Source organism: Salmo trutta, unplaced genomic scaffold (assembly GCF_901001165.1).
Source record: "Salmo trutta unplaced genomic scaffold, fSalTru1.1, whole genome shotgun sequence".
NCBI classification, from domain to species: domain Eukaryota; kingdom Metazoa; phylum Chordata; class Actinopteri; order Salmoniformes; family Salmonidae; genus Salmo; species Salmo trutta.
Window position 1 is genome coordinate 1 of NW_021823358.1, and position 25,000 is coordinate 25,000.

Genomic DNA, 25,000 nt, shown 5'->3' on the forward strand with positions numbered 1-25,000 from the left:
AGAGAGAGAGAGAGAGAGAGAGACGAGAGAGGAGAAGAGAGAGCTGAGAGAGAGAGAGAGAGAGACAGGGAAGTAAAATAGTCAAATGTACAACATTTGAACATCTTCCATCCCTCTAAAATTGAAGGTGTTTCTCATGTTTGGAGTCTTGATATCGCTTTAATAAACGGTCCCCCTTTAATCCATCTCTGATAATCTGTCTCTCTGTGCCCTTTAATCTGTCTCTCTGTGTCCTTTAATCCATCTCTGATAATCTGTCTCTCTGTGTCCTTTAATCCATCTCTGATAATCTGTCTCTCTGTGTCCTTAATCCATCTCTGATAATCTGTCTCTCTGTGTCCTTTAATCCATCTCTGTTAATCTGTCTCTCTGTGTCCTTTAATCCATCTCTGATAATCTGTCTCTCTGTGTCCTTTAATCCATCTCTGATAATCTGTCTCTCTGTGTCCTTTAATCCATCTCTGATAATCTGTCTCTCTGTGTCCTTTAATCCATCTCTGATAACCTGTCTCTCTGTGTCCTTTAATCCATCTCTGATAATCTGTCTCTCTGTGTGGATTTGGTGATGCCTGTCCCCTGTCTGTCCTACCCAGCTTGGTGATGTCCTGTCCCCTGTCTGTCCTACCCAGCTTGGTGATGTCCTGTCTCCTGTCTGTCCTACCCAGCTTGGTGATGTCCTGTCCCCTGTCTGTCCTACCCAGCTTGGTGATGCCCTGTCTCCTGTCTGTCCTACCCAGCTTGGTGATGTCCTGTCCCCTGTCTGTCCTACCCAGCTTGGTGATGTCCTGTCCCCTGTCTGTCCTACCCAGCTTGGTGATGTCCTGTCCCCTGTCTGTCCTACCCAGCTTGGTGATGTCCTGTCCCCTGTCTGTCCTACCCAGCATGGTGATGTCCTGTCTCTCCTACCCAGCTTGGTGATGTCCTGTCTGTCCTACCCAGCTTGGTGATGTCCTGTCTCCTGTCTGTCCTACCCAGCTTGGTGATGTCCTGTCTGTCCTACCCAGCTTGGTGATGTCCTGTCTGTCCTACCCAGCTTGGTGATGTCCTGTCTGTCCTACCCAGCTTGGTGATGTCCTGTCTGTCCTACCCAGCTTGGTGATGTCCTGTCTCCTGTCTGTCCTACCCAGCTTGGTGATGCCCTGTCTGTCCTACCCAGCTTGGTGATGTCCTGTCCCCTGTCTGTCCTACCAGCTTGGTGATGTCCCTGTCCTGTCCTACCCAGCTTGGTGATGTCCTGTCTGTCCTACCCAGCTTGGTGATGTCCTGTCCCCTGTCTGTCCTACCCAGCTTGGTGATGTCCTGTCTGTCCTACCCAGCTTGGTGATGCCCTGTCTGTCCTACCCAGCTTGGTGATGTCCTGTCTGTCCTACCCAGCTTGGTGATGTCCTGTCTGTCCTACCCAGCTTGGTGATGTCCTGTATGTACTACCCAGCTAGGTGATGTCCTGTCCCCTGTCTGTCCTACCCAGCTTGGTGATGTCCTGTCTGTCCTACCCAGCTAGGTGATGTCCTGTCCCCTGTCTGTCCTACCCAGCTTGGTGATGTCCTGTCCCCTGTCTGTCCTACCCAGCTTGGTGATGTCCTGTCCCCTGTCTGTCCTACCCAGCTTGGTGATGTCCTGTCCCCTGTCTGTCCTACCCAGCTTGGTGATGTCCTTGTCCCTGTCTGTCCTACCCAGCTTGGTGATGCCCTGTCTGTCCTACCCAGCTTGGTGATGTCCTGTCTGTCCTACCCAGCTTGGGTGATGTCCTGTCTGTCCTACCCAGCTAGGTGATGTCCTGTCCCCTGTCTGTCCTACCCAGCTTGGTGATGTCCTGTCTCCTGTCTGTCCTACCCAGCTTGGTGATGTCCTGTCTGTCCTACCCAGCTTGGTTATGTCCTGTCTGTCCTACCCAGCTTGATGATGCCCTGTCTGTCCTACCCAGCTTGGTGATGTCCTGTCTGTCCTACCCAGCTTGGTGATGTCCTGTCTGTCCTACCCAGCTTGGTGATGTCCTGTCTGTCCTACCCAGCTTGGTGATGCCCTGTCCCCTGTCTGTCCTACCCAGCTTGGTGATGTCCTGTCCCCTGTCTGTCCTACCCAGCTTGGTGATGTCCTGTCTGTCCTACCCAGCTTGGTGATGTCCTGTCCCCTGTCTGTCCTACCCAGCTTGGTGATGCCCTGTCCCCTGTCTGTCCTACCCAGCTTGGTGATGTCCTGTCTGTCCTACCCAGCTTGGTGATGTCCTGTCCCCTGTCTGTCCTACCCAGCTTGGTGATGTCCTGTCTCCTGTCTGTCCTACCCAGCTTGGTGATGTCCTGTCTGTCCTACCCAGCTTGGTGATGTCCTGTCTGTCCTACCCAGCTTGGTGATGTCCTGTCTGTCCTACCCAGCTTGGTGATGTCCTGTCTGTCCTACCCAGCTTGGTGATGTCCTGTCTATCCTACCCAGCTTGGTGATGTCCTGTCTGTCCTACCCAGCGTGGTGATGTCCTGTCTGTCCTACCCAGCTTGGTGATGTCCTGTCTGTCCTACCCAGCTTGGTGATGCCCTGTCCCCTGTCTGTCCTACCCAGCTTGGTGATGTCCTGTCCCCTGTCTGTCCTACCCAGCTTGGTGATGTCCTGTCCCCTGTCTGTCCTACCCAGCTTGGTGATGTCCTGTCTGTCCTACCCAGCTTGGTGATGTCCTGTCTGTCCTACCCAGCTTGGTGATGTCCTGTGTCCTACCCAGCTTGGTGATGTCCTGTCCCCTGTCTGTCCTACCCAGCTTGGTGATGTCCTGTCTGTTCTACCCAGCTTGGTGATGTCCTGTCCCCTGTCTGTCCTACCCAGCTTAGTGATGTCCTGTCTGTCCTACCCAGCTTGGTGATGTCCTGTCACCTGTCTGTCCTACCCAGCTTGGTGATGTCCTGTCTGTCCTACCCAGCTTGGTGATGTCCTGTCTGTCCTACCCAGCTTGGTGATGCCCTGTCTGTCCTACCCAGCTTGGTGATGCCCTGTCTGTCCTACCCAGCTTGGTGATGCCCTGTCTGTCCTACCCAGCTTGGTGATGCCCTGTCTGTCCTACCCAGCTTGGTGATGTCCTGTCTGTCCTACCCAGCTTGGTGATGCCCTGTCTGTCCTACCCAGCTTGGTGATGTCCTGTCTGTCCTACCCAGCTTGGTGATGCCGATCTCCTTCAGGTCCTCCCAGCTGATCTCAGTGATGAAGTCGATGTTGTCGTATCCGTTCTGCACCAGAACCTGGTAGTACTGGTTCAGCCCGATCGCTGACAACCACTCTGCCAGGCTGGCCTTTATACACACACACACACACACACACACACACACACACACACACACACACACACACACACACACACACACACACACACACACACACACACGCTCAGATATTAGGACACACCAGCATGTGTTCATATGTATTTAGTATGATTACTCAAAAGAATAATATTGGTATATTCCAGAATATCCTCATTAATATTGGTATATTCCAGAATATCCTCATTAATATCGGTATATTCCAGAATATCCTCATTAATATTGGTATATTCCAGAATATCCTCATTAATATCGGTATATTCCAGAATATCCTCATTAATATTGATATATTCCAGAATATCCTCATTAATATCGGTATATTCCAGAATAGCCTCATTAATATCGGTATATTCCAGAATATCCTCATTAATATTGGTATATTCCAGAATAGCCTCATTAATATCGGCATATTCCAGAATATCCTCATTAATATCGGTATATTCCAGAATATCCTCATTAATATCGGTATATTCCAGAATATCCTCATTAATATTGGTATATTCCAGAATATCTTGAAGACACACATAAATTGTCTGGAGACGTATTGGGACCTCTAAACGTCTCGGGGACATTGTGTCTCCAGGTGGATTCTGGGAATGTGTGTTTGTTCTCACAGGTTTGTGGTCAGGCAGCCAATCACCGGACGGCAGTTTGCTGATCTCCGACGCGATCTTCTTCCGATGGCCTGGTTTAGTGACACCGATTGCTGTCAGGTCCTACACACACACACACACACACACACACACACACACACACACACACACACACACACACACACACACACCATACACACACACACCATACACACACACACACACACACACACGCTGTTAACACACACTCGTTCCCTCTCTCTCTCTCTCTCTCTCTCTCTCTCTCTCTCTCCCTCTCTCTCTCACACACCTCACTGATGGACATGAATAAACATTAGCTTTATGCAGATGAAGCGGTAAACAATAAAAGTGATTGGCGGACAACTCGGAGGTCACAGAGACAGGAGGGTCGTGATGACATCACCAGGTCAGGGGGTCAGGCGGAGGCCCCCAGATAGGACATACGGGATGCCAGGGTGGTTTAGAGGTTGGGATGACGCGTGGCGTAGGGGTCAGAGGTCACCTTACCTCGGGGGTCATGTGACCTATGGTGTCTAGGTCGTAGCCGGCGGTGAGGAGGTGAGCGGTGTAGAACTGCAGCTGACACTCGGTCAACCAGATCACTACCGCCTCACTCTAGAACACAGAACACTCTCGTTGTTCTAGAACACTCTGGAACACGCACTCAGCTCTAGAACACTAGAACACACACTCAGCTCTACACTGTAGAACACGCACTCAGCTCTTGAACACTCTAGAACACACACTCAGCTCTAGAACACTCTAGAACACAGAACACTCTCATTGTTCTAGAACACGCACTCAGCTCTACACTGTAGAACACGCACTCAGCTCTAGAACACTCTAGAACACACACTCAGCTCTAGAACACTCTAGAACACACACTCAGCTCTAGAACACTCTAGAACACGCACTCAGCTCTAGAACATTCTAGAACACAGAACACTCTCATTGTTCTAGAACACGCACTCAGCTCTACACTGTAAAACACACACTCAGCTCTAGAACACTCTAGAACACACACTCAGCTCTAGAACACTTTAGAACACTCAGCATTCTCAGAGCTCTTCAACCGAACACTTTCATCGTTCTAGAACACAGAATTTTCTCAGAGCTCTAGAACGTTTGAACCTAGAGTTCTAGAACAGGGTGAGGAAGGGAGTCCAAGAGACTCTGTGTGTGTGTGTGAGGTCAGGTTACACAACTCAGCTCAGTGATTGGTTGTTAGGGATAGACTGACATCCTTTACCCCCCAGGGGGCAGTAGAGATGCCGTCTAATCAGGGAGTAGTACTGCCCCCCCTCTCACTGCCCCCCCCCTCACTGCCCCCCCTCCCCCCTCTCACTGCCCTCCCCTCACTGCCCCCCCCTCCCCCTTCTCACTGCCCCCCCTCACTGCCCCCCCCTCCCCCTCTCACTGCCCCCCCTCACTGCCCCCCCCTCCCCCTCCCCCCTCCCCCCTCTCACTGCCCTCACCTCACTGCCCCCCCTCTCACTGCCCCCCCTTCCCCCTCTCACTGCCCCCCTCTCACTGCCCCCCTCTCACTGCCTAGATATCCTTCACCTCCCTAGATATCCTTCACCTCCCTAGATATCCTTCACCACCTCCCTAGATATCCTTCACCTCCCTAGATATCCTTCACTTCCTCCCTAGATATCCTTCACCTCCCTAGATATCCTTCACCTCCCTAGATATCCTTCACCTCCCTAGATATCCTTTCACCTCCCTAGATATCCATCACCTCCCTAGATATCCTTCACCTCCCTAGATATCCTTCACCTCCCTAGATATCCTTCACTTCCTCCCTAGATATCCTCCTCCTCCCTAGATATCCTTCACCTCCCTAGGTATCCTTCACTTCCTAGATATCCTCCTCCTCCCTAGATATCCTTCACCTCCCTAGATATCCTTCACCTCCCTAGATATCCTTCACCTCCCTAGATATCCTTCACCACCTCCCTAGATATCCTTCACCTCCCTAGATATCCTTCACCACCTCCCTAGATATCCTTCACCTCCCTAGATATCCTTCACCTCCCTAGATATCCTTCACCTCCCTAGATATCCTTCACCTCCCTAGATATTCTTCACCTCCCTAGATATCCTTCACCTCCCTAGATATCCTTCACCAACTCCCTAGATATCCTTCACCTCCCTAGATATCCTTCACTTCCTCCCTAGGTATCCTTCACCTCCCTAGATATCCTTCACCTCCCTAGATATCCTTCACCTCCCTAGATATCCTTCACCTCCCTAGATATCCATCACCTCCCTAGATATCCTTCACCTCCCTAGATATCCTTCACCTCCCTAGATATCCTCCTCCTCCCTAGATATCCTTCACCTCCCTAGGTATCCTTCACCTCCCTAGATATCCTTCACCTCCCTAGATATCCTTCACCTCCTCCCTAGATATCCTTCACCTCTCTAGATATCCTTTACCTCCCTAGATATCCTTCACCTCCTCCCTAGATATCCTTCACCTCCCTAGGTATCCTTCACCTCCCTAGACATCCTCCTCCTCCCTAGATATCCTCCTCCTCCCTAGATATCCTTCACCTCCCTAGATATCCTTCAACTCCCTAGATATCCTTCACCTCCCTAGATATCCTTCACCACCTCCCTAGATATCCTTCACCTCCCTAGATATCCTTCACCACCTCCCTAGATATCCTTCACCTCCCTAGATATCCTCACCCTCCCTAGATATCCTCCTCCTCCCTAGATATCCTTCACCTCCCTAGATATCCTTCACCTCCCTAGATATCCTTCACCTCCCTAGATATCCTCCTCCTCCCTAGATATCCTTCACCTCCCTAGATATCCTTCACCTCCCTAGATATCCTTCACCTCCCTAGATATCCTTCACCTCCCTAGATATCCTCCTCCTCCCTAGATATCCTTCACCTCCCTAGATATCCTCCTCCTCCCTAGATATCCTTCACCTCCTCCCTAGATATCCTACACCTCCCTAGATATCCTTCACCTCCCTAGATATCCTTCACCACCTCCCTAGATATCCTTCACCTCCCTAGATATCCTCCTCCTCCCTAGATATCCTCCTCCTCCCTAGATATCCTTCACCTCCCTAGATATCCTTTACCTCCCTAGATATCCTTCACCTCCCTAGATATCCTTCACCTCCCTAGATATCCTTTACCTCCCTAGATATCCTCCTCCTCCCTAGATATCCTTCACCTCCCTAGATATCCTTCACCTCCCTAGATATCCTTTACCTCCCTAGATATCCTTCACCTCCCTAGATATCCTTCACCTCCCTAGATATCCTTCACCTCCCTAGATATCCTTTACCTCCCTAGATATCCTCCTCCTCCCTAGATATCCTTTACCTCCCTAGATATCCTTCACCACCTCCCTAGATATCCTTCACCTCCCTAGATATCCTTCACCACCTCCCTAGATATCCTTCACCTCCCTAGATATCCGCCCAGCAACAGAAATACATTCCAAGCCACTGAATGATGGAAGGAAGCTTCAGGAAGCAAAAACAATAAACTGAAACAGCAACACACACACACACACACACACACACACACAAAACGACACACACCACACACACAGACAAGCATATACACACACACACACACACACGCCGGACACACACACACACACACACACAGACACACAGACCTCACCTTCACGTCTGCCTCTGCCTTACGATCAAAGGAGCGTTGCTCTTGAGGGGGACAACAAGATGGACTCTTAGCTGCAGCTAAAAGAAACAGACAGACAGTCAGACAGTCAGTCAGACAGACAGTCAGACAGACAGGTATACAGGCAGACAGTCAGTCAGTCAGTCAGTCAGTCAGACAGACAGTCAGTCAGACGTTCAGACAGTCAGTCAGACAGTCAGACAGTCAGTCAGACAGTCAGTCAGACAGTCAGACAGTCAGACAGTCAGTCAGTCAGTCAGTCAGTCAGACAGTCAGACAGTCAGTCAGACAGTCAGTCAGTCAGTCAGTCACAGTCAGACAGTCAGTCAGTTAGACAGTCAGTCAATCAGTCAGACAGTCAGTCAGTCAATCAGTCAGTCAGACAGTCAGACAGACAGTCAGTCAGACAGTCAGACAGACAGTCAGTCAGACAGTCAGTCAGTCAGTCAGACAGTCAATCAGTCAGTCAGTCAGACAGTCAGACAGACAGACAGTCAGTCAGTCAGACAGTCAATCAGTCAATCAGTCAGACAGTCAGTCAGACAGTCAGTCAGACAGTCAGTCAGTCAGACAGTCAGTCAGACAGACAGTCAGTCAGTCAGTCAGTCAGACAATCAGTCAGTCAGTTAGACAGTCAGTCAGTTAGACAGTCAGTCAGTTAGACAGTCAGTCAGACAGTCAATCAGTCAGACAGACAGACAGACAGACAGTCAGTCAGTCAGACAGACAGTCAATCAGTCAGTCAGTCAGTCAGACAGTCAGTCAGTCAGACAGTCAGACAGTCAATCAGTCAGACAGTCAGACAGTCAGTCAGACAGTCAGACAGTCAGACAGTCAGTCAATCAGTCAGACAGTCAGTCAATCAGTCAGACAGTCAGACAGTCAGTCAGTCAGTCAGACAGTCAATCAGTCAGACAGTCAGACAGTCAGACAGTCAATCAGTCAGACAGTCAGACAGTCAGACAGTCAGACAGACAGACAGTCAGTCAGTCAGTCAGTCAGTCAGAAAGTCAGACAGTCAGACAGTCAGTCTGTCAGTCAGACAGTCAGACAGTCAGTCAGTCAGTCAGACAGACAGTCAGTCAGTCAGTTATTATTATGATCATTCCTACTACTATTGTCATTATAATTATCATTATTATATTATTATTATTACTATTGTTATTAATGTTGTATTTATTATTACAATTATTATTGTTATTACTACTACTGTTTTTGTTACTATTACAACTATTATTATTACTAGTATTATTATAGTAGTTATTAATATTACAGTAATATTATTCTGGTTACCTGCTGCCTGCTCCACAGACCTGGACTGGTCCTGTTATTAATATTACAGTAATATTACAGTAATATTATTCTGGTTACCTGCTGCCTGCTCCACAGACCTGGACTGGTCCTGTTATTAATATTACAGTAATATTATTCTGGTTACCTGCTGACTGCTCCAAAGACCTGGACTAGTCCTGTTATTAATATTACAGTAATATTACAGTAATATTATTCTGGTTACCTGCTGCCTGCTCCACAGACCTGGACTGGTCCTGTTATTAATATTACAGTAATATTACAGTAATATTATTCTGGTTACCTGCTGCCTGCTCCACAGACCTGGACTGGTCCTGTTATTAATATTACAGTAATATTACAGTAATATTATTCTGGTTACCTGCTGCCTGCTCCACAGACCTGGACTGGTCCTGTTATTAATATTACAGTAATATTATTCTGGTTACCTGCTGCCTGCTCCACAGACCTGGACTGGTCCTGTTATTAATATTACAGTAATATTACAGTAATATTATTCTGGTTACCTGCTGCCTGCTCCACAGACCTGAACTGGTCCTGTTATTAATATTACAGTAATATTACAGTAATATTATTCTGGTTACCTGCTGACTGCTCCACAGACCTGGACTGGTCCTGTTATTAATATTACAGTAATATTACAGTAATATTATTCTGGTTACCTGCTGCCTGCTCCACAGACCTGAACTGGTCCTGTTATTAATATTACAGTAATATTACAGTAATATTATTCTGGTTACCTGCTGACTGCTCCAACAGATGCTCCTTTGCCTTTATTGACTGGGACATCACAGTGGCGAGGAGCTAAACGTAAACACAAGAGGCTTTAGTCAATCAGTCAAAATAGAAGAACACACACACACACACACACACACACACACTGCTGAAACACACACACACACACACCTAAAACACACACACACACTGCTGAAACACACACACACACACACCTAAAACACACACACACACACACACATCTAAAACACACACACACACCAGAGACAGGCTTATTTCCCCTGTGATTCAGAGGAAGACTACCACCCTTCCCCCACCTTGACTCCCTCCTCCCGCCCTTCCCCCACCTTGACTCCCTCCTCCCGCCCTTCCCCCACCTTGACTCCCTCGGCCCGCCCTTCCCCCACCTTGACTCCCTCCTCCTGCCCTTCCCCCACCTTGACTCCCTCCTCCTGCCCTTCCCCCACCTTGACTCCCTCCTCCCGCCCTTCCCCCACCTTGACTCCCTCCTCCCGCCCTTCCCCCACCTTGACTCCCTCCTCCTGCCCTTCCCCCACCTTGACTCCCTCGGCCCGCCCTTCCCCCACCTTGACTCCCTCCTCCCGCCCTTCCCCCACCTTGACTCCCTCGGCCCGCCCTTCCCCCACCTTGACTCCCTCGGCCCGCCCTTCCCCCACCTTGACTCCCTCGGCCCGCCCTTCCCCCACCTAGACTCCCTCGGCCTGCCCTTCCCCCACCTTGACTCCCTCCTCCCGCCCTTCCCCCACCTTGACTCCCTCGGCCCGCCCTTCCCCACCTTGACTCCCTCCTCCTGCCCTTCCCCCACCTTGACTCCCTCCTCCTGCCCTTCCCCCACCTTGACTCCCTCCTCCCGCCCTTCCCCCACCTTGACTCCCTCCTCCCGCCCTTCCCCCACCTTGACTCCCTCCTCCTGCCCTTCCCCCACCTTGACTCCCTCGGCCTGCCCTTCCCCCACCTTGACTCCCTCCTCCTGCCCTTCCCCCACCTTGACTCCCTCCTCCCGCCCTTCCCCCACCTTGACTCCCTCCTCCTGCCCTTCCCCCACCTTGACTCCCTCGGCCCGCCCTTCCCCCACCTTGACTCCCTCCTCCCGCCCTTCCCCCACCTTGACTCCCTCGGCCCGCCCTTCCCCCACCTTGACTCCCTCGGCCCGCCCTTCCCCCACCTAGACTCCCTCGGCCCGCCCTTCCCCCACCTGGACTCCCTCGGCCCGCCCTTCCCCCACCTCGACTCCCTCGGCCCGCCCTTCCCCCACCTCGACTCCCTCGGCCTTCCCTTCCCCCACCTTGACTCCCTCGGCCTGCCCTTCCCCCACCTTGACTCCCTCGGCCCGCCCTTCCCCCACCTTGACTCCCTCGGCCTGCCCTTCCCCCACCTTGACTCCCTCGGCCCGCCCTTCCCCCACCTCGACTCCCTCGGCCTTCCCTTCCCCCACCTCGACTCCCTCGGCCTGCCCTTCCCCCACCTCGACTCCCTCGGCCTGCCCTTCCCCCACCTCGACTCCCTCGGCCTGCCCTTCCCCCACCTTGACTCCCTCGGCCTGCCCTTCCCCCACCTTGACTCCCTCGGCCTGCCCTTCCCCCACCTTGACTCCCTCGGCCTGCCCTTCCCCCACCTTGACTCCCTCGGCCTGCGCGTGCAGCCCTGGGGCGTTGAGGCCGTGCGTGTTCAGGCTGCCAGGTGGCGTGTTGGTAGCGTGTGCTGTGGCGGGCGGAAGAGCCGTGTTCGAGGAATGTTGAGTATTTACAGAACTCTGGACGCTGCCGAGGGAACGAACGCTACCCAGACTACCCACACTGCTGCTACGGTCACCACCTACACACACAGAGAGAGAGACACACACACACAGGTTTAGATAGAATGTGGTGTTCCTCAGGGTTCTATTCTAGGAATAGATAGAATGTGGTGTTCCTCAGGGTTCTATTCTAGGAATAGATAGAATGTGGTATTCCTCAGGGTTCTATTCTAGGAATAGATAGAATGTGGTATTCCTCAGGGTTCTATTCTAGGAATAGATAGAATGTGGTATTCCTCAGGGTTCTATTCTAGGAACAGATAGAATGTGGTGTTCCTCAGGGTTCTATTCTAGGAATAGATAGAATGTGGTGTTCCTCAGGGTTCTACTCTAGGACCTCTCTTATTTACTTGCTATATTGTATTTACTTCGCCACCATGGCCTATTTATTGCCTTTACTTCCCTTATCTCACCTCATTTGCTCACATTGTATATAGACTTATTTTTCTACAGTGTTATTGACTGTATGTTTTGTTTTTACTCCATGTGTAACTCTGTGTTGTTGTATGTGTCGAACTGCTTTCCTTTATCTTGGCCAGGTCGCAATTGTAAATGAGAACTGAGTTCTCAACTGGCCTACCTGGTTAAATAAAGGACTTGTTCTCAACTGGCCTACCTGGTTAAATAAATGGTTATATATATATATATATATATATAATATATAAATACCTGGTTAAAAAAATGTGAAATAAAAATAAATAAATACATTTCTGATAGTAATGATGATATGAATGATCAACATCATCTGTTATGCACACAGGCACAGAAACGCAGTTCCTTCAGAAAGAAACTTTTTCCCACATTTTCTTTGTTACAGCCTGAATTTTAAATTCAAAAATTAAATTCTACGGGCTATTGAGAATTTTGGAAAAAATATGTACCCATTTTTAACTGCCTCCTACACCAACTCAGAAGCTAGAATATGCATATTATTGTTCAGGTTTGGATAGAAAACACCCTAAAGTTTCTAAAACTGTTTGAATGGTGTCTGTGAGTATAACAGAACTCCTATGGCAGGCAAAAACTGAGAAGGTTTCATGCAGGAAGTACCCTGTCTGACAAGGTGTTGTTGTTCTTGCTTCTGTTTATTGAAGAGTCAGGATCTTAGCTGTAACGTGACAATTCCTAGGGCTCCAATAGGCTCTCAGAGCCCGGGAAAAACCTGAACGATGACGAGGCAGCCTCAGGCTGAAACACAAAATCCCCTTTTCCAAGTGGCCCATCAGAGGACAATGGAATTAGGCGCGTGCGCGATTCGACCCCGTGCAGTATTTTCCTTCGGCTGTTTAGCTAATTGCAGATTCCCGGTCGGAATATTATCGCTTTTTTACGAGAATAATGGCATAAAAATTGATTTTAAACAGCGGTTGACATGCTTCGAAGTACGGTAATGGAATATTTAGAATTTTTTTGTCACGTTCTGCGCCATGCGCACAACCGTGATTTACCATTCTGATAGTGTCTAGAACGCACAAACAAAACGCCGCTGTTTGGATATAACGATGGATTATTTGGGACCAAACCTACATTTGTTATTGAAGTAGAAGTCCTGGGAGTGCATTCTGACGAAGAACAGGAAAGGTAAGACCATTTTTCTTATAGGAAATGTGATTTTGGTGAAGGCTAAACTGGGTGGGTGTCTAAATAGCTAGCCCGTGATGGCTGGGCTATGTACTTAGAATATTGCAAAATGTGCTTCATCCGAAAAGCTATTTTAAAATCGGACATATCGAGTGCATAGAGGAGTAATGTATCTATAATTCTTAAAATAATTGTTATGCTTTTTGTGAACGTTTATCGTGAGTAATTTAGTAAATTGTTAGTAAATTCCCCGGAAGTTTGCGGGGGGTATGCTTTTTCTGAACGTCACATGCTAATGTAAAAAGCTGGTTTTTGATATAAATATGAACTTGATTGAACAGACATGCATGTATTGTATAACATAATGTCATAGGGGTGTCATCTGATGAAGATCATAAAAGGTTAGTGCTGCATTTAGCTGTGGTTTGGGTTTTTGTGACATTATATGCTAGCTTGAAAAATGGGTGTCTGATTATTTCTGGCTGGGTACTCTGCTGACATAATCTAATGTTTTGCTTTCGTTGTAAAGCCTTTTTGAAATTGGACAGTGTGGTTAGATTAACCTGTTAGGGTATAGGGGGCAGTATTTTCACGGCTGGATAAAAAAATGTACCCGATTTAACCTCTTATGGCTAGGGGGCAGTATTTTCACGGCTGGATAAAAAACGTACCCGATTTAATCTGATTATTAGTCCTGCCCAGAAACTGGAATATGCATATAATTATTAGCTTTGGAGAGAAAACACTCCAAAGTTTCTGAAACTGTTTGAATGGTGTCTGTGAGTATAACAGAACTCCTATGGCAGGCAAAAACCTGAGATGCTTCTGTTCAGGAAGTACCCTGTCTGAACATTTCTTGCCCTTCTTTATTATCTCTATCGTTTACAAAGGATCTCTGCTCTTACGTGACACTTCGCACGTCTCCAATGAGGTCTCATAGCCCGGGAAAAACAGGAATGACGTAATTCAAAGCCCTGGCTGAAACAAAGGAGAGCAAAAGCTAAGTGGTCACTCAATGGACTAAGCCTTAGGCGCGTGACACGCCCCGCCCCCGGCTTTCGGTTTTTTCCTCAGTTTACAGACAGGCAGATTCCCGGTCGGAATATTATCGCTTCTCTACGAGATAAATTGCATAAATATTGGTTTTAAACAGCGGTTGACATGCTTCGAAGTACGGTAATGGAATATTAAGAAATTTTTTGTCATATTTTGCGTCATGCTCGTGGCCGAGATTTAGCGTTGGGATAGTGTCTAGAACGCACGAACAAAACGTCGCTGTTTGGATATAACGATGGATTATTTGGGACCAAACCTACATTTGTTATTGAAGTAGAAGTCCTGGCAGTGTATTCTGATGAAGAACAAGCAAGGTAAGAACATTTTTCTTATAGGAAATGTGATTTTGGTAAAGGCTAAACTTGCAGGGTGTCTAAATAGCTAGCCCTGTAACGCCGGGCTATGTACTTAGATTATTGCAAAATGTGCTTCATCCGAAAAGCTATTTTAAAATCGGACATATCGAGTGCATAGAGGAGTTCTGTATCTATAATTCTTAAAATAATTGTTATGCTTTTTGTGAACGTTTATCGTGAGTAATTTAGTAAAATCACCGGAAGTGTTCGGTGGGAATGCTAGTTCTGAACGTCACATGCTAATGTAAAAAGCTGGTTTTTGATATAAATATGAACTTGATTGAACAGACATGCATGTATTGTATAACACAATGTCCTAGGTGTGTCATCTGATGAAGATCATCAAAGGTTAGTGCTGCATTTAGCTATGGTTTGGGTTTTTGTGACATGATATGCTAGCTTGAAAAATGGCTGTGTGATTATTTCTGGCTGGGTACTCTGCTGACATAATCTAATGTTTTGCTTTCGCTGTAAAGCCTTTTTGAAATCGGACAGTTTGGTTAGATAAAGGAGAGTCTTGTCTTTAAATAGCTGTAAAATAGTCATATGTTTGAAAAGTGTAAGTTTTCGGATTTCGCGCCCCGCCCATCATTGGATATTGGAGCAGACGTTCCGCTAGCGGAACGTGTAGATGTAAGAGGTTATTAATCTGGTTACTAATCCTACCCAGTAACTACAATATGCATATACTTATTATATATGGATAGAAAACACCCTAAAGTTTCAAAAACTGTTTGAATGGTGTCTGTGAGTATAACAGAACTCATTTGGCAGGCAAAACCCTGAGACAGATTCTGACAGGAAGTGGATACCTGATGTGTTGAATTGACTTTAAGCCTATACCATTGAAAAACAAAGGGGGTGAGGAATGTTTTGGCACTTCCTATTGCTTCCACAAGATGTCCCCAGCCTTTACAAAGTGTTTTGCGTCTTCTACAGTGAGATCTGACCGAATAAGAGCCTTGGAACTGTGATGGCCCATTAGACACCTTGCGCGCGAGTTGATGGTGGGTACTCTCATTCCGAAACGTTTTAAAAGAGAACCCAATGGTCCGCCTTGAATTTTATTCATGTTCTGGTGAAAAAGGCCCTAATGATTTATGCGATACAACGTTTGACATGTTTGAACGAACGTAAATATATTTTTTCCGTTCGTGATGTGAAGTGAAGTCCGGCTGGCTTAGATCATGTGCTAACAACACGGAGGTTTTTGGACATGAATGATGAGCTTTTTTGAACAAAACTACATTCGTTATGGACCTGGGATTCTTTGGAAGTGACATCTGATGAAGAGAATCAAAGGTAATGGATTATTTACATAGTATTTTCGATTTTAGATCTCTCCAACATGGCGGTTAGTCTGTATCGCAATGCGTATTTTTCTGGGCGCAGTGCTCAGATTATTGCAAAGTGTGATTTCCCAGTAAGGTTAATTTTAAATCTGACAAGTCCATTGCGTTCAAGAGATGTAAATCTATAATTCTTTGAATAACAATATAATATTTTACCAATGTTTTCTAATATTAATTAATTATTTTGTTGTCATGACTTGACTGCCGGTATTGGAGGGAAACGATTTCCTGAACATCAACGCCATAGTAAAACGCTGTTTTTAGATATAAATATGAACTTGATAGAACTAAAAATGCATGCATTGTCTAACATAATGTCCTAGGAGTGTCATCTGATGGAGATTGTAAAAGGTTAGTGCATAATTTTAGCTGATTTTATGGTTTTGGTGACGCCTGTCTTTGAATCGACAATGCATTACACACAGCTATTATCAATGTACTCTCCTAACAACCTAACTTTATGCTTTCCCCGTAAAACCTTTTTGAAATCGGACAACGTGGTTAGATTAAGGAGATGTTTATCTTTCAAAGGCTGTAAGTTAGTTGTATGTTTGAGAAATTTGAATTTTGACATTTATTTGGTTTCAAATTTGCCGCTCTTGAAATGCACCTGCTGTTGATAGGGTGCGCCACGGGTGGCACGCTAACGTCCCACATAGCCCCAAGAAGTTAACGAGAGTCTTGTCTTTAAATAGCTGTAAAATAATCATATGTTTGAGAAATTGAAGTAATAGTATTTCAAACGTTTTAAAAATCGCGCCACAGGATTCAACTGGCTGTTACGTAGGTGGGACGAATTCGTCCCGCCGGTCCCATAGAGGTTAAACTTCATTTTTGTATATCTTTTTTTTTTTTTTCCCTTTTTCTCCCAATTATGATATTTTCTCAACGCTCATCGCAGGCTCTGGAGAGGCGAAGGTCGAGTCACGTGTCCTCTGAAACATGACCCAGCTTCTTAACACCCGCTCACTTAACCCAGAAGCCAGCTGCAACAATGTGAAACATCGTTCAATTGACGACCCAAGTCAGCCTGCAGGCACCCGGCCACAAGGAGATGCTAGAGCGCAATGACCCAAGTAAAGCAGACATTGATGTAGGTATTAATTACATTTTGGATGGTGTATCAATACACCCAGTCACTACAAAGATACAGGCGTTTCCTTCCTAACTCAGTTGCCGGAGAGGAAGGAAACCGCTCAGGGATTTCACCATGAGGCCAAATGGTGACTTTAAAAACAGTTACAGAGTTTAATGGCTGTGATAGGAGAGAACTGAGGATGGATCAACAACATTGTAGTTACTCCACAATACTAACCTAAAGGACAGAGTGAAAAGGAGGAAGCCTGTATAGAATAAAAACTATTCCAAAATATGCATCCTGTTTAAACAAGGCACTAAAGTAATACTGAAAAAAAATGTGGCAAAGCAATTAACTTTTTGTCCTGAATACAAAGTGTTATGTTTGGAGCAAATCGAACACATACCACACCCTAACCCTAACCCTAACCCTAACCCTAACCCTACCCTGATCTGTCGTTTGCCTGCCCTGACCTGTCGTTTGCCTACCCTGACCTGTCGTTTGCCTGCCCTGACCTGTCGTTTGCCTACCCTGACCTGTCGTTTGCCTGCCTTGACCTGTCGTTTGCCTTCCCTGACCTGTCGTTTGCCTTCCCTGACCTGTCGTTTGCCTGCCCTGACCTGTCGTTTGCCTACCCTGACCTGTCGTTTGCCTGCCCTGACCTGTCGTTTGCCTACCCTGACCTGTCGTTTGCCTGCCTTGACCTGTCGTTTGCCTTCCCTGACCTGTCGTTTGCCTTCCCTGACCTGTCGTTTGCCTGCCCTGACCTGTCGTTTTCCTGCCCTGACCTGTCGTTTGCCTGCCCCTGTTGCCGTAATAAACATTGTTACTCCGACACAATCTGCATCTGGGTCCTTCAAACCTGACAACACAACACATTACTGAGTATCACTCTCCATGTTTTCAAGCATTGCGGTGGCTGCATCATGTTATGGGTATGCTTGTAATCGTTAAGGAACTGGGTGGAGTTTTTCAGGATGAAAAAGAAACGTAATGGAACTAAGCACAGGGATCAGAAACGCGTCAGAGTTTTTTTTAAACTTTGTTTCCATTGACCATGCCATACAAAGAGGCAGGTAGCATAGTGGTTAGAGCATTGGGCCAGTAACCGAAAGATTGGCTGATTAAATCCCCGAGCTGACAAGGTACAACTCTGTCGACCTGCCCCCTGAACGAGGCGGTTAACCCACTGTTCTCCGGTAGGCCGTCATTGTAAAATAAGAATTTGTTCTTAACCGACTTGCCTAGTTAAATAAAGGTACAAAATAAATAAAGGCATTTTTATTTATTATATGAAGAGTGCCTTGGTCCTCCATTCGTTTTGAAAACCTGGTTACGTCTGATTTCCACCAGACACTGGGAGATGAATTCACCTTTCAGCAGGACAATAACCTAAAAACACAAGGCCAAATCTACACTGGGAGAGGAATTACCCTTTCAGCAGGACAATAACCTAAAACACAAGGCCAAATCTACACTGGGAGAGGCATTCCCCTTTCAGCAGGACAATAACCTAAAACACAAGGCCAAATCTACACTGGAGTTGCTTACCAAGAAGACATTGAATGTTCCTGAGTTGTAGTTTTGACTTAAATCTACTAGAAAATCTATGCCAAGACTTGAAAATGGTTGTCTAGCGATGATCAACAACCAATTTGACAAAGTTTGAAGAATTGTGTAAAGAATAATGGGCAAAAATTGTAGAATCCAGGTGTGGAAAGCTCTTAGAGACTCACATCTGTAATCGCTGCCAAAGGGGATTCTAACATGTTAATGACTCAGGGGTGTGAATACATTTGTAAATTAGATATTTCTGTATTTTATGTTGAATAAATAAAAATAAAAAAACATGTTTTTTTGTAATTATGGGGTATTGTGGGTAGATGGGTGAGAAAACACATATTCAATCCATTCTGAATTCAGGCTGTGTCACGATTCCCACCGACGGTGGCGCCCCCTCCTGCTCGGGTGGCGCTCGGCGGTCGTCGTCACCGGCCTATTAGCTGCCACCGATTCCCTTTTTGTTTTTCCCTTTTTAATGTTTTCTCACCTGCCCTGAGTTAGTCATTAGGACGGCTATTTAGTTCAGCTGGCCCGCTCCCTATTGTGCGGGATTGTCTTTCTGTGTGTCGACTGCAGTTTGTTCGACTGTGCTTGTTGGTTCTATTTTTCCCTGTTGTTGGGAGCCCTTTAATTTTGTACATTGTGGTTTGATTAAAATTACCACACCGTGTTCGCTGCTTCCTGGCTTCGTTCCGCCACACCACAGACAAGCCGTTACAGGCTGTAACAATAAATATGTGGAATAAGTCAAGGGGGTGTGAATACTTTCTGAAGGCTCTGTACTCCATAATACATATGTTCAAATATTGACTAATATATATTAATAAACTATATTAATTAACAATATCAATTAACTATACTAATTAGCTATATTAATTAACAATATCAATTAACTATAATAATAAACTATATTAACAATATTAATTAACTATAATAATTAACAATATTAATTAACGATATTAATTAACAATATTAATGAACTATATTAATTAACTACATTAATGAACTATATTAATTAACTATACTAATTAACAATATGAATTAACTATACTAATTAACAATACTAATTAACTATATTAATTAACTATATTATTAACTATATTAATTAATAATACATACAACAGTACACATGCACACTCACACCAATACACCAACACAACAACACACCCTCGTACCTGCGAGGGGCTTCCGGAGAACCCAGACATCCTCGCTGGCGCCGCCCTGCTGGCCGCGTGTGGGAGACCCGTGGGGACTGGACTCAGAGCCCCGAGAACCTGATACACACACACACACACACACACACACACACACACACACACACACAAACAAAGACAATCAACCCCTTATTACCCCCCTGCTGATACACTACCCCTTATTACCCCTTTACCCTGATACACTACCCCTTATTACCCCTTTACCCTGATACACTACCCCTTATTACCCCCCTGCTGATACACTACCCCTTATTACCCCCCTGCTGATACACTACCCCTTATTACCCCCCTGCTGATACACTACCCCTTATTACCCCTTTACCCTGATACACTACCCCTTATTACCCCCCTGCTGATACACTACCCCTTATTACCCCTTTACCCTGATACACTACCCTTATTACCCCTTTACCCTGATACACTACCCCTTATTACCCCTTTACCCTGATACACTACCCCTTATTACCCCCCTGCTGATACACTACCCCTTATTACCCCCCTGCTGATACACTACCCCTTATTACCCCTTTACCCTGATACACTACCCCTTATTACCCCTTTACCCTGATACACTACCCCTTATTACCCCCCTGCTGATACACTACCCCTTATTACCCCTTTACCCTGATACACTACCCCTTATTACCCCTTTACCCTGCTGATACACTACCCCTTATTACCCCCTGCTGATACACTACCCCTTATTACCCCCCTGCTGATACACTACCCCTTATTACCCCCCTGCTGATACACTACCCCTTATTACCCCTTTACCCTGATACACTACCCCTTATTACCCCTTTACCCTGATACACTACCCCTTATTACCCCTTTACCCTGATACACTACCCCTTATTACCCCTTTACCCTGATACACTACCCCTTATTACCCCCCTGCTGATACCTACCCCTTATTACCCCCCTGCTGATACACTACCCTTATTACCCCTTTACCCTGCTGATACACTACCCCTTATTACCCCTTTACCCTGATACACTACCCCTTATTACCCCCCTGCTGATACACTACCCCTTATTACCCCCCTGCTGATACACTACCCCTTATTACCCCCCTGCTGATACACTACCCCTTATTACCCCCCTGCTGATACACTACCCCTTATTACCCCTTTACCCTGATACACTACCCCTTATTACCCCCCTGCTGATACACTACCCCTTATTACCCCTTTACCCTGATACACTACCCCTTATTACCCCCCTGCTGATACACTACCCCTTATTACCCCCCTGCTGATACACTACCCCTTATTACCCCTTTACCCTGATACACTACCCCTTATTACCCCTTTACCCTGATACACTACCCCTTATTACCCCTTTACCCTGATACACTACCCCTTATTACCCCCCTGCTGATACACTACCCCTTATTACCCCCCCTGCTGATACACTACCCCTTATTACCCCTTTACCCTGATACACTACCCCTTATTACCCCTTTACCCTGCTGATACACTACCCCTTATTACCCCTTTACCCTGATACACTACCCCTTATTACCCCTTTACCCTGATACACTACCCCTTATTACCCTTTACCCTGATACACTACCCCTTATTACCCCTTTACCCTGATACACTACCCCTTATTACCCCTTTACCCTGATACACTACCCCTTATTACCCCCCTGCTGATACACTACCCCTTATTACCCCTTTACCCTGATACACTACCCCTTATTACCCCTTTACCCTGATACACTACCCCTTATTACCCCTTTACCCTGATACACTACCCCTTATTACCCCCCTGCTGATACACTACCCCTTATTACCCCTTTACCCTGATACACTACCCCTTATTACCCCTTTACCCTGATACACTACCCCTTATTACCCCCCTGCTGATACACTACCCCTTATTACCCCCCTGCTGATACACTACCCCTTATTACCCCCCTGCTGATACACTACCCCTTATTACCCCTTTACCCTGATACACTACCCCTTATTACCCCCCTGCTGATACACTACCCCTTATTACCCCCCTGCTGATACACTACCCCTTATTACCCCTTTACCCTGATACACTACCCCTTATTACCCCTTTACCCTGATACACTACCCCTTATTACCCTTTACCCTGATACACTACCCCTTATTACCCCTTTACCCTGATACACTACCCCTTATTACCCCCCTGCTGATACACTACCCCTTATTACCCCTTTACCCTGATACACTACCCCTTATTACCCCCCTGCTGATACACTACCCCTTATTACCCCCCTGCTGATACACTACCCCTTATTACCCTTTACCCTGATACACTACCCCTTATTACCCCCCTGCTGATACACTACCCCTTATTACCCCTTTACCCTGATACACTACCCCTTATTACCCCCCTGCTGATACACTACCCCTTATTACCCCTTTACCCTGATACACTACCCCTTATTACCCCCCTGCTGATACACTACCCCTTATTACCCCTTTACCCTGATACACTACCCCTTATTACCCCTTTACCCTGATACACTACCCCTTATTACCCCTTTACCCTGATACACTACCCCTTATTACCCCTTTACCCTGATACACTACCCCTTATTACCCCTTTACCCTGATACACTACCCCTTATTACCCCTTTACCCTGATACACTACCCCTTATTACCCCTTTACCCTGATACACTACCCCTTATTACCCCCCTGCTGATACACTACCCCTTATTACCCCTTTACCCTGATACACTACCCCTTATTACCCCTTTACCCTGATACACTACCCCTTATTACCCCTTTACCCTGATACACTACCCCTTATTACCCCCTTTACCCTGATACACTACCCCTTATTACCCCCCTGCTGATACACTACCCCTTATTACCCCCCTGCTGATACACTACCCCTTATTACCCCCTGCTGATACACTACCCCTTATTACCCCCCTGCTGATACACTACCCCTTATTACCCCTTTACCCTGCTACACTACCCCTTATTACCCCCCTGCTGATACACTACCCCTTATTAACCCCTGCTGATACACTACCCCTTATTACCCCTTTACCCTGATACACTACCCCTTATTACCCCCCTGCTGATACACTACCCCTTATTACCCCCTGCTGATACACTACCCCTTATTACCCCTTTACCCTGATACACTACCCCTTATTACCCCTTTACCCTGATACACTACCCCTTATTACCCCTTTACCCTGATACACTACCCCTTATTACCCCTTTACCCTGATACACTACCCCTTATTACCCCCCTGCTGATACACTACCCCTTATTACCCCCCTGCTGATACACTACCCCTTATTACCCCCCTGCTGATACACTACCCCTTATTACCCCCCTGCTGATACACTACCCCTTATTACCCCTTTACCCTGATACACTACCCCTTATTACCCCCCTGCTGATACACTACCCCTTATTAACCCCTGCTGATACACTACCCCTTATTACCCCCCTGCTGATACACTACCCCTTATTACCCCCCTGCTGATACACTACCCCTTATTACCCCCCTGCTGATACACTACCCCTTATTACCCCCCTGCTGATACACTACCCCTTATTACCCCTTTACCCTGATACACTACCCCTTATTACCCCTTTACCCTGCTGATACACTACCCCTTATTACCCCTTTACCCTGATACACTACCCCTTATTACCCCCCTGCTGATACACTACCCCTTATTACCCCCCTGCTGATACACTACCCCTTATTACCCCTTTACCCTGATACACTACCCCTTATTACCCCTTTACCCTGATACACTACCCCTTATTACCCCCCTGCTGATACACTACCCCTTATTACCCCTTTACCCTGATACACTACCCCTTATTACCCCTTTACCCTGATACACTACCCCTTATTACCCCCCTGCTGATACACTACCCCTTATTACCCCTTATTACCCCACCTACACACCACCACACAAAGTCCTTAATATCAGTACACGTGGAGATACATAGAAATAGGACAAGATAGATTGGCAGACAGAGACGGAGAGTGGAGACACGTGAGCGAGCAGCACAAGTCGATGCCCAATCTATAATACCTAGACCGAAACTATAACACACTAACAATACACCACAATTACAACACTATTACACCTAGAACTAGTGTCAATACCAAAACAACAACAACAATAACAACAACAGAACGGTCAACGCTAACAACGCTGATACAAACAATAACAACAACAGAACGGTTAACGCTAACAACGCTGATACAAACAATAACAACAACAGAACGGTTAACGCTAACAACGCTGATACAAACAATAACAACAACAGAACGGTTAACGCTAACAACGCTGATACAAACCACTGTTCTGGTTACTAACAATACTACTGCTAATAAATACTACTGCTGATAAATACTACTGATAATAAATACTACTGCTGATAAATACTACTGCTAATAAATACTACTGATAATAAATACTACTGCTGATAAATACTACTGCTGATAAATACTACTGCTGATAAATACTACTGCTAATAAATACTACTGCTAATAAATACTACTGATAATAAATACTACTGATAATAAATACTACTGATAATAAATACTACTAACAATACTACTGCTAATAAATATTACTGCTGATAAATACTACTGCTAATAAATACTACTGATAATAAATACTACTGATAATAAATACTATGACTACTGATAAATAATACTACTGATAAATACTACTGCTAATAAATACTACTGATAATAAATACTACTGATAATAAATACTACTGATAATAAATACTATGACTATTGATAAATACTACTGATAATAAATACTATGACTATTGATTAATACTACTGCTAATAAATACTACGACTATTGATAAATACTACTGCTAATAAATAATATGACTACTGATAAATACTACTGCTAATAAATACTATGACTATTGATAAATACTACTGATAATAAATACTACGACTATTGATAAATACTACTGTTAATAAATACTACGACTATTGATAAATACTACTGCTAATAAATACTACGACTTTTGACAAATACTACTGATAATAATTACTACGACTATTGATAAATACTACTGATAATAAATACTACGACTATTGACAAATACTACTGATAATAAATACTACGACTATTGATAAATACTACTGTTAACAACAGTGATGGGATGCACACTACTACAGTAATACTATAGTAATATGATGTACTGATCATAGTATTGATTATATAGAAGAAAACAAATTGTATTGATTTATATGATTTATTACAAGCTAAGAGTTTTAGCCCGGATACCTGGCAGGCTCGGCTGCTCCAGACTTGTAGAGAGAGGAGGAGAGGAGAGAGGAGGAAGAGGAGGAGGACGAGGAGG

The 25,000-nt window shown here is 45.9% G+C and overlaps 1 protein-coding gene across 1 annotated transcript in view; it reads right to left on the minus strand.

Moving 5' to 3' along the window:
- Positions 1-3,133: 3,133 nt before the first annotated feature.
- The window catches only part of LOC115190343 (caskin-1), a gene marked incomplete at both ends in the record, with an annotated part of 40,868 nt that continues 19,001 nt past the window's right edge, over positions 3,134-25,000 (minus strand). Inside the window, 7 exons of the mRNA XM_029748729.1 lie at positions 3,134-3,272; positions 3,914-4,015; positions 4,421-4,528; positions 7,570-7,646; positions 9,639-9,702; positions 11,270-11,469; positions 19,611-19,709. Of these exons, the coding sequence (XP_029604589.1) occupies positions 3,134-3,272; positions 3,914-4,015; positions 4,421-4,528; positions 7,570-7,646; positions 9,639-9,702; positions 11,270-11,469; positions 19,611-19,709 (789 nt within the window). The remainder of the gene's footprint in view (positions 3,273-3,913; positions 4,016-4,420; positions 4,529-7,569; positions 7,647-9,638; positions 9,703-11,269; positions 11,470-19,610; positions 19,710-25,000) is intronic.